The sequence below is a fragment of the Poromitra crassiceps genome (assembly GCF_964638095.1).
Source record: "Poromitra crassiceps genome assembly, chromosome: 6".
Taxonomy (NCBI): domain Eukaryota; kingdom Metazoa; phylum Chordata; class Actinopteri; order Beryciformes; family Melamphaidae; genus Poromitra; species Poromitra crassiceps.
Window position 1 is genome coordinate 9,172,667 of NC_139627.1, and position 11,687 is coordinate 9,184,353.

The window sequence follows — 11,687 nt, forward strand, 5'->3', positions numbered from 1 at the left end:
ATTTGGCAACAGGCCTCAATGCAATTTCTTTGCAGATATAAAATCATTGAGTATTAAATATAAAGCCATTGTATAATAGTGAGAGTAGCAGTCTGAGGGACAGTGCCCATATTTGACCCGTTAACAGCTGTTTGACGATGTGTTTGCAATGTGCACAGAAAACTCATAATCTGCCTGCTAGTAGTCCTGACTGGGTATGTGTGTAACAAGACAGTAGTCCTGACTGGGTATGTGTGTAACAAGACCTCCCTCCTGGGTGCTGGAACGGGCCAGTAGGGCCAGTGGATATACTGTAGTCATGGGTCCATGAGACATCAAACAAGGTGTTACTAAGACAGGGACCCTGACAGAATCAGATCACAGTCCTCATGGCTGAGAAGTTGCTGGAGGCCAGATGAATGTTTGATTGGTTGGAGTGTCGCATGATGGCAGGCATTCATAATTCATCAAAATTCTCCAGGTTGACCTGTTGGCGACCTGCTTGAAAGGGGAGACTGGGGGGCCTCCAGAGCATGTGTGTGTGTGTGTGTGTGTGGGGGGGGGGGGGGGGGGGGGGGTCAGGTGTCTGATAGCCATGTTAAGTTGTCTTTCCATGCCTTCAGAGGGAGAACGTCTCTGCTCCCCTGATAGGACCTGAGATCAATGTTTACCTATATCTCCATCAAATGGGTTAAGTCATCTTTCACTAGTTCAGAGTCATATGATTTCTAGGGGACAATCTCATATGATCCACACATGAACAACACTCTTCTTTACTGGAGAGGATCTGTGATGTCAGCTCGGTTACTCACCTGACCGTAGCGTTAGGCATTAAGTAGGTATCCATCGTTGTGCTCTGGATATTTAGCTTTAGTCTTTAGCTATTGACTAATTAGCAGGGGCGGATCTACCGGGGTGGCTTGGTTCAGCCTAAAAACTCTTGGAATAAAGATTTTTCTAAATGTCTATGGAGAGAATGGGGAATTCGCTTCTGGGACAAGAAAAGTCACATGACTCTTGAGCTCTATTGCAACAGTCATTGCATAGCTTTGGTCGCCCCTGCTGGTCTAAAAGTGAAAAATGTTGTGGTAAGGCAAGTCAGCTTTTTTATACAGTGGATTATACAGATGATTAAGTTAAAATTCATTCAATTATTTCTAATGCCACCTTAGAAATGTCTATTCAATGCTTCACTCGTGCCAAAGTAATACAATGTTTTTGAGTTAAAATGTGTTCAGTTTGTGGCTTTTCCAAGCAAATATTGATATATGCGATTAAATCAGCAATATATATTTCTGCCACCCCTTAAAATCTTCATGCTGCTATACCACTTGAATATTTCACTATATCCGCCCCTGCTAATTAGCTTAATTAAACTTAATATAATAAATTAATCCAACATAATCTGGTCCAACATTAGCAAATGTGGCCATTTTCTAAAAACCATGTCTTGGATTCATGGGGAGCATCCTCAAGAGCAGAGCCCACCCACTAATCTCTGTAGAATCTATTGGCCTTTCACTGCTACATCATTTCATTCTAAAAGACTTTCTTCTTAAATTGCACAGCTAGCTCCTCCTGCTGGCTCTTCCATGTAAGCTCATGGAGAGCCATGGAGGTTTACCTGCTGTGGTCGTTTTGGGTCTTTACTGCTTTCCATGTAGGCACATGGAAGGGCAGGGAGCTCCCAGAATAGAAAAAAACCTGCTTGTGAGAGCCTACCTCCCACCTCCTACCCAGCCCCACTTTTTACAGTCTATCCCTCACGGTAACTACAGATGCCGCGGCAACTGCACACAGTGTAACTTTACACACAAAGCCACCACTTTTACTCATCCACGTACAGGAAAACCCTTTAACATCAAAGGAGTGATAACATGTAAAAGTAATAGTCATCTACCGTAAATTCCGGACTATAAGACGCACCGGTCTATAAGACGCACCTTCAAAGGTGACTATTTTTTTCTTCTATAAGCCGCACCGGTCTATAAGCCGCGGGTGTTTTGATGTTTAATTACCATATGTAAGGCTTCGTGCACAGAGGGGATTGTCGGGAAAGAGATGGCTGTTTGGGGAAGCTCCCATTTATTAACATTTCAACAAAACAAAAGTCAGGTCACTAATCCCCAGACAAAATCACACATTGTGGTATTTTTTGTTTTTTTTACAGTGCACACAGTGTCCGCGGTGTGGTGAAAAGAGGGCAAGAGAGGAAATTAAAACAGAAGTGGATTTATAGTTAGAAAGAGTGCTAAAGAAGAGAGAATTCCGTTTTTTATTTTTTTATTTTAGTTACTCACAGTACTATTGACCAGTCCAACTCAAAAGATATTCGGCAGTTTCACTTTGAGCTCTTGTTCCGCCGCTGTCCATCAATGGTTATGACGAGTCTCGCTGGGTACAGTACGCCAAAGCGATATCCATTGACTCGATGATGCTGTTGTATGTTGCGCGTTTCTGTTGCACCAACGCGGAGAGGTCCTGCCGGACGAAAAAGCGCGTACCCTCCCAGGTGAGGGGCTTCTTCCCCGCAGCCTGGAGGATGAGTTGACGGTCGGGCCAGCGGAGTAGGCAGATGAAGATGGCCCTCGGTGGCAGGCCGGGGTCTGGACGTGGCCGAGGCGCCCGGTGTGCCCTGTCCACCTCTGGTGGTTTCTCGCCTTCCTTCAGGTCCAGGATGTAACACAGGATTTTGCCACGAAAGCGTCCATGTCACCAATCTCAGCTCCCTCTTTTACATTGATCAGGCGAATGTTATTTCTTTTACTCCTGCTGATTAAGTCATCAACCTGCGTGTGCAGGGTTTCGATTTTGCATTTTATCCATTTTCGGACTCACTGTGTTGTTTTTGTCCTCCAGTGCGCGGATGCGCTTTTCCGCATTATAAACTGTTCACGGTTGCCTTAGTTTCTTTAGTGAGTGAGTGGATGGACTTCTGCACGTTTTCAAACTTGTTTTCAAGCTGCTCAAAACCTCTGAGCGATGTCGGACTTAATCGATAGTGTTTCACGGAGTAAAAGTTTAGCCCAAGCGGTGTATCTCCAGCCTCCAGCAGGTGAGTCATTTCCTCATTCATGGCGTGATTGCTTCGTCTTTTTCTTTCTGCTTACCTGTGTTGTGTTATGTTATGTTATGTTATGTTGTTAAAAGAGGGCAAGAGAGGAAATTAAAACAGAAGTGGATTTATAGTTAGAAAGAGTGCTAAAAAAGAGAGATTTTTTTTTTTTTTTTGGAAAAAATCCATAGATAAGACGCACCGTTATATAAGCCGCAGGGGGCAAAAAAGGCCAAAAAACGGGAAAAAAGCCGCGGCTTATAGTCCGGAATTTACGGTATATGCTCAAATGTCCATGTGGCCTCGCCTACATAGGCAAAACCACCAGACCACTTAAGACCAGAATCTCAGAACACAGATCCAACATCCGTAACAATGACATCAGAAGCCCAGTGGCTGTCCACTTCACACAAGCTTCTCACAATGTTTCTTCTCTTAGAGATTCTGGCATTGAACTTGTTAAACACCCTGTACGTGGAGGTGACATCAACTCTCTACTAATTAAAAGAGAGGCCTTTTGGATTTTCACCCTGGACACTCGAGCCCCAAAAGGGCTGAATGAAGATATTGACTTGCGGCCATTTTTGTAGTCATTTGTAGTCCTTTTGCAGGTGTGCTAATCTCATTATGTCCACATTGTAATGAATATTGCTCTGTCTAGTATCTCTGTCCTGTGTCATCTTCTTCACAGCTGTGGTATCTTCATATACTTTTTTACTACTACCACAATCTCAAAGTAGTAGAGACCACCTTGTAATAGTTCACACTTTCTTCTTAAATATTACATTTCATTATGACGGTTTATACCTGATAACCCTAGTTTATGTGATATTCAAGTTGTTCTGAAAACATCCATTATTACTTGTCCTTTGAGACAATCACGTTTTGATATTGCCAGTTGACATTTGATTATGTGAACAAGTGCACTGTATGTTTAATTCTATGTATCACATGATGTGTCAGGTGACCCCTGCGAGGGTACTTAAGGGGTGTGTCCCTATACACTTCATTCATGTCTGAGGAAGGGCTTTGCCCGAAACGTCACATTATTTTTGTGGTCAAATAAATATTTGGGAGCAGCTGCCAGTGTGCGGACTCTATTTTTGTATTACTTATTTGCACCTCAGTCCTGCACCTGGTTTTAACCCCTCACTGGATGTGCGTGCCTTTTTTGTACTTTTTATACTAGCTCCCAGAATAGAGCCATACCGCCAAATATAAATATTGCATAATATATGATAGACAATAAAGTTTATTTTTCACTATAGTGGTCCTGACAGAAATAACAATATCACACTGTAAATTTCATTATAACTCATAAAATACAGCAATGTACAAAAAGGCATGATAATGACAGACATACAATGAAGAAATAGGTCTAATAAATGACTAAAATGAAAAAATATAAAAAATAATAATAGGAGGAATCAGCGTGACGTCACAACAACAAATCACTGCAAAACAGCTGGAACCGCAGCAGTTAACTAGTATGAGTTGTGCCAAACAGACGTTAATATCTCAAAAACTATACATGACATCACTTCTATTTTGACATGAGTGAGAGCAGAAGTAGCTCAATAGTTTGATGTATAATATATGCATGTGTTGAAGTTGTGTGAACTGTCGCCACACACACACACACACACACACACGGGCCATGAGGATTTCCCCCATGCGGACCACACGTCGAGATACCGCCTGAAACAGCCTGAATGTGTGGTCAAATCACAAAGAATACATTCACTTGAAAACTAAACAAACTCAATCCTGAAAATCAAAAATCACACCGTGTTGAACTAAGCAGTGCGGGGGGTTACCGGGCAGCTGGGGTCGGGGGCACACCCCCTTCCCTGTCGCCTTGAGCCCTAGTACATCTTCCCTGTCGCCTTGAGCCCTAGTACATCTTCCCTGTCACCTTGAGCCCTAGTACATCGAGCCAATCTTCCCAAAATCTCGGTGATTCTTCCCCAAATCACAGTGAACTCCTCCAAATCCAAATCTCAAAACACAAAGTCACTTATAGAAGCGGCTGCACCGCTTAAAAACACATCGCCACAACTAAGAGATAAAAAAAAAAAATCACAGCAGAAGAAAACAAGGACAGCTAAAATAACAATATCACTGTCAATTTCATTACAACCCTGTTCTCATATTTACATATACGCGTAGAAAAGAAACACTGGTGGATATGGAATTTTATGAAAAATAATATTGAAATAATAAGAAACAATGCTTTTTAAGCTTTGAAATAAAAGTCCTTCAGTCTATTTCTTGGCTTTTACTAGATTTCTGTTTGTTATTCACAATAAAATGGCTGAACTGGGTGAAGCCGCGCGTGTGTGTACTCTACACTACAAGACCGTTATTGTCCTCTCACTGTAGGGGGCACCGCTTTTCTATGTGTGCCTCTTCCATAAGCCTGCTGTGCAGATCTGCTGCCTCCATTTCCAGCCTCATTGCCACCATCTCATGAGCCTTGTTCTCTCTCCATCTCTTTTTCTCTTCTCTCGCTTCAGCCTCCTTCAACATCTCAGTGGTGTAGTAGCTTCCTCCATTCAGTGCCACCATCTTATCAATCTTCTGCAGCAGCTCTGTGACCTGAGAGGGTCTTCCTCCTTCATTGTCAAATACATGATATCCCCCCCAGAACTGATCTGTGAACTTTTTAAGTGATATATGACCACTGATATAACTTTCAATAGTTACTCCCTTCAGGACGTGTCCGTGAGTGAACAGCACCATTGTGTACTTGTCTGTCTGAGGACCAAAGATATCCTGAGTTATCTTCACAGTATCCTCTTCCTCCTTAGTGAACCGTCTGGCTAGATTTAGCACCATCAGGATCACATGAGGACCAGAAGAGGAAAAGACAATGCACTTCTCAATCTCCTTGCTGATGTCATCATTCGTACGACATGTGTGAAACAAGCCTGGAGTGTCAATCACTGTGACCTCTCTCCCATCCACTGTCCCGCTCTTTTTCTGACAGTGTTCTGTCACAGATTCAGAAGAGAGACCTGAACGAAATGCTTGTTTCCCCAGGATGGTGTTTCCTGCAGCACTCTTTCCCGCTCCAGTATTTCCCACCAGCACAATCCTCAGATCTTTGATTTCTCTGATTAGAAGCTTCTCTCTTTGTTTTGTAAACCTCTCTTCTTCTCTTTCATTTCTAAGCTTCTCTATTTCTTTTCTATGCTCCTCTTTTAATTTCTCCAGCTCCTCCATTCTGTGTCTCTGCTCCCCCCCTTCCAGAAGCCTCCTCTTCTCCTCGTCTTTCTCCCTCCTCTTCGCCTCTTCAATCTTTGCTTCAGCCTCCTCGAACATCTTTTTGGTATAGTAGCCGCCTCCATTCTCTGTCACCATCTTCTCAATCCTCTGCAGCAGCTCTTTGACCTGAGAGGGATCCTTCTCCTTATTGTCAAATACATAAAATCCACCATAGCACTGATCTGTGAACGCTTTAAGATCTTTACTGCCACTGATAAATTCTATAATGTTTGTTCCTTCCAGTAGGTGTCCATGACTGAACAGAACCATTGTGTACTTGGCTGCCTGAGGACCAAAGATTTTCTGAATCATCTTCACTGTCTTCTGCTCCTCCGGAGTGAAAGGTCCCAGCTTTAACACCACCAGGAATGCATGAGGACCAGGAGGGGACATAGAGATGCAGTGTACAATCTCCTTGATGATGTAATCGTGATCTTCTTTACCTGTATCAAACAGGCCTGGAGTGTCAATCACAGTCACCTCTCTCCCCTCTACTGTCTCTATGGCTTTAGCACAACCTGTTGTCACAGATCTAGAAGACAACACTGACGTGAATCTCACTTTCCTCAGGATGGTGTTTCCTGATGCACTCTTTCCCGATCCAGTCTTTCCCAGCAGCACAACCCTCAGATCTTTGATCTGTATGATTGTCGGTTCTTTGGCTTCCTTCAGAACTTCTCCTTTTATATTCTCCTTCGCTCTGGGTCTCTTCTCTTCTTCCTCTTTCTGAAGCCTCTGATTCTCCTCTTTCTCTCTCTGCTCTAGTCCTGTGGAATAACAAGTGCACTTCAGTTCAATCTTTCACATTGTTGATATGAGATCATGTTTTTAACTGTGAAATGGAGTCTTGAACAACAGTCTGTATTTGTAGTGAATACGCAAAAACAAAAAAATCAGGACCTATCCATCAGATCGACAATGTGGTTCCGCCCCCTTTTATGGAGAAAACACAAGCCACTCACCGTTGACTTCAATGTAAAATAGCAGTACCAAAAGAAAGAAATTATAGAAAAATAGCTAAATTAATTTTGTTTATTGACCCAAAGACACCATGGCATGACAATATTACAACTCGTCTGGCCATATGCGCAAGATACACCAGAAATATGACTTTGACCCATCATGTCACATGTTACATTACAGTCTAGCCTGAGCCAAGTAGCCTACGTAAGTTGCCAACTTCAAATAGAGCTCGCTGACCGTGAAGTAGATCAGAACTACAGTAGGTCACAGATGGGACAGGAGTCACATGATTTTAGATGGGTCAAAGTCATATTTCCGGTGTATCTTGTTCATTCTATGGCCACACGAGTTGTAATATTGTCATTAATGAACAAAATTAATTCTGTTATTTTTCTATCTTTTTTTTGGATCTGGATCACGTGTTGGCTTGGTTCGAGCCTTAAAAGTCGTTATATTTGGATTTATCTAAATGTCTATGGAGAAAATGGAGCGGAACTTACTTCTGGGGCAAATTACATCATGAAAAGTCATGTGCCTGTTGAGCTCTATATTGGAGCGCTCCACGTTTTACTTTGGCATACACATATTTTCAATGTGCAGCTAAGTGTATTAGCAAACATTAGAAAAAAGAGAGAAAGATGCAATACAATCTGAACCTACAGGATGATTTTAGAGGATATAATCATCATCATCATTATAATAATAATAATAATAATAATAATAATAATAATAATAATAATAATAATAATAATAATAATAATAATAATAATAATAATAATAATAATAAACAAATAGTCTATGCTTTTGCTGGTGTTATTTTGCCTTGATTTAATCAGTTGTGTTTCAAGGGCAGAAAGAGGTATCTTCAATGATGACATCAAATGGTGAAAGCAAGCAATCCCCCCCCCCCCCCATTTGGCATCAAAATCTATCTTCAGTATAACTTCTGTTTGTATTTTTTTCTCCACAAGACTTACCTTTAAGTCCTGAGCTGCTGTGTGGCAATTTCTCTACTAGATCATTCCTGTCGATCTTCACCAACACATTCTTGGTCACCTTTAGAGTGTTTTTGGTGTAGGTCTGGGCCATCAGATCTACTGTGTCCTCCCTGTCTGCTTCATCCAATTTCGCCTTTGGGATAGCTCTAAGACCTTCCAAGTTGTCAGTCTGCTGAAGTCCCCACTTGAAGCTCTTGAACTCCTTGTCTCCCAAAGCGCCCAGTGTTTCCACAAGGAGACTTTTATAATCTGTCGCCATCGTTGATCCCTGGTAAATTCAAAGGATATGTTCAACTCTAAGGACACTAATGATAATTTAAAATGAATCTCACCTCATCTCATTAAAACAAGTATTAAGTAGTGTTCCTGTAAGTAGTAGTAAGTAGCTCTCTATATATCTCTCTCTCTCTTGTAAAAGTACTTTGTACTTTTGTACTTTGACTTTACAGCCATAATAAACCCTTTGGTACAAACACACCCTACTTGTTATGTATAATGCATTTCTTCCACAAAGTTAGAGCAGGGTGATTCTCTTTTGCTCTTTAACATTCCTTTAGTTTCTGTGAACTGGTGAATAATAAAAACAATATATATATATATATATCCTGGCTGTAACTCTTCAGTACTTTTCAACAAGTCAAATTCAGATAACAGCTGTGTGACCCACCGTCAGACCAGAGTCACGCTGGTGCACTGCACGGCCAGGAAGGAGGAGGAGCCAGAGTCACGCTGGTGCACTGCACGGCCAGGAAGGAGGAGGAGCCAGAGTCACGCTGGTGCACTGCACGGCCAGGAAGGAGGAGGAGCCAGAGTCACGCTGGTGCACTGCACGGCCAGGAAGGAGGAGGAGCCAGAGTCACGCTGGTGCACTGCACGGCCAGGAAGGAGGAGGAGCCAGAGTCACGCTGGTGGACTGCACGGCCAGTAAGGAGGAGGAGCCAGAGTCACGCTGGTGCACTGCACGGCCAGGAAGGAGGAGGAGCCAGAGTCACGCTGGTGCACTGCACGGCCAGGAAGGAGGAGGCTTCACATTGATCATCCACACGTGTCCAGATACCTTCGGAATGGTTGACTCCAAGGCTGAAATAAAATGAGTGCCTATTAGGATATATTTGTGTTATGAAGTAATGTGGGTAGCCTATGATCTATATTGATATTGAACATAATTATTATTAGGTAATTAAAAAACAATAACAATAACAACAGTAATAAAAACAGTGGCACTATGTAAACAATATGTAATTTAAAGGTATAACATTCTGAGAAAGCGACCACTGCTCCTGGCCTGCCCCTCGGAGGAAAGGACATGCCTGGATGGGTTACATGCAGAGGACACTTTTCACCGGCCACCGTCAGCATGAGTGTGTTGTGGCCGCATGCATGTGTTGTGGTGTTTGTGTGAAAATAAAAGACGGGCTTGTCCGTTACGCGAGTTTTTGTTTTTGTTTTTATTTATGAAGAAGACGTGACGGTTTGACTTTCAGGGTTCTCCTTTTTATTTTGTATTATTTTGTTAGGGGTGCCAGCCAGGTCTCTCTCCTGGCATTTAAAGACGAGCTGAACCCAAAAATGACCTTTAATTTATTTTAGTTCACATACGTGGGTATTCAGTGCACCCATTTAATAATGTATGCAACAAAGTTTTTCCACACTTTTTCCACATCAAAAGTTCATTTTTCAGGATTTCATTCATAACTGTAATCTACAGTATGGTGACATAACTTGATCATCTGAAAGAGTTATGGAGCAAGATTTCACAAATGAGATCGGGATGATTCACTCAACATCCATTTGCATCCGACATGGATTCAAGATTCAAGATTTTTATTGTCACTCCATGGTACAAGTATCACGTGTGAAATTCTCCGTTTACTGCTGTTGTTGTGTTCCCTTTTGCCAAAAAAGTGCACTTACGCTACTATGTACACTGTATAAAAGACACTGATATATACACTAGTTATTTACAAAGCGAATAGAAGCAACGAAATTATAAACAAAACGAAATTACTCTAAAAAAAAAGACCTATTTCCTACGAAGTTCACGGAGCTCGCACAGCTGGTCGCCTCCACTCCTGGCGCCCACTTCACATCATTGATGTGATCATAATTGGATTATTGCAATTCAAAGTGTTACACAGACTTCATTTATCAAAAAGTAGGCTGGATGTACCCCGTCTTGGACCCGACATGTTCTAGGTGTAAACGGGCCCCAGCGACTCTATATCACATGTTCTAGTCGTGCTCGTCTCTGGTTCCTTTTTGGTCCTCCATCTTTGAAACATCTTCCTACAAGGACGGATTATCCGTGATCCGTGCCAGCCCTAACCGTGACTAATAGCAGTGTTAGTTCAAATCATCAGGTATTTGCGTGTGTGACAGGAGCGTTTCTAGGTCCTGAAGACATTGGGGGCTTAGCCCGGTAAGCCGACGTGGAGGGGGGGAAAGGGGGGAGGGGGCTCCCCGCCTCCCCTGTTAAAATTTTTTGGTTTTTCCAATCCGTCAATACCCATGTTGTGAGTCATTTGAGATGAATACAGAAGAACAAGATTAGTGAGTCTCAAAGTGAGGTCCAGGGACCACCAGAGGTCCTTAGGGTTCTGGCGGGAGTCCACTTAGCAAATTCATGAATTGATAAATGTCAGCATTAGCCTCTTTCACTTACAAGAAGTTCTCACCACCTCCCCTCCTCATCCTCTGGTCTGGTCTCCTCAACTCTGCTCTCCTCTCCTCTGCTGTGGTCTGGTGTCCTCTGTTTTGCTCTGCTCCACTCCCCTCAGGCTGAGATGAGAAAAAAACAAACAGAAAATATCAGAAGGCTATGCAAGACCAAATTATCAGTTACTATTGTCATAGTGTGTCATTACATAATGTTTCTGCTTCACTCCTCACCACCTCCTCTCCTCACCTTCTCCTCTCCACACGAGCTCATCGTGTGGAGATCTCATCTCACTATGAAATTATTCAAACAAATGACATGCACCAACATGCACAGCATCACAGTAGCTACAACTATGAAATGATAGTTGTGAAGATATTTTCTGAGATAAATGGGCCTTGAGCAGGCCCATTTATCTCAGAAAATATCTTCACACAGAATATAATTAACCAGACATGGGACCAAGTCACTTTGGTCCAAGTTTCAAGTAAGTCCCAAGTCACTTGGTCCAAGTCTCAAGCAAGTCCCAAGTCATTTTGTTTTTTGCAAGTCAAGTCAAGTCAAGTCACAGGTTATATCATGTCAAGTCAAGTCGAGTCCTTAGTTAAGGCAAGTCAAGTCCCAAGTCTCAAGTCACTTCCCCCCCTCCCAAGATACTAGTCTTACCTTGCTTTATAAAGAGAAAAGACACGGTACAGTATTAGTAGCATATCTGTCTAATACTGTAGTGATATTATTGACCAATTTATCTAACCTGTTCAAAAAGTAT

The 11,687-nt window shown here is 42.3% G+C and overlaps 1 protein-coding gene across 1 annotated transcript; it reads right to left on the minus strand.

The window, feature by feature from the left end:
- Positions 1-5,407: 5,407 nt before the first annotated feature.
- On the minus strand, positions 5,408-6,819 carry LOC310777683 (GTPase IMAP family member 4-like; the record flags this gene model as incomplete). The annotated part of the gene is made up of 1 exon (XM_083638061.1): positions 5,408-6,819. The coding sequence occupies exon 1, from the start codon at positions 6,692-6,694 to the stop codon at positions 5,408-5,410; it is 1,287 nt and encodes a 428-aa protein (XP_083494187.1). The 5' UTR covers positions 6,695-6,819.
- Between the last annotated feature and the right edge of the window lie 4,868 nt (positions 6,820-11,687).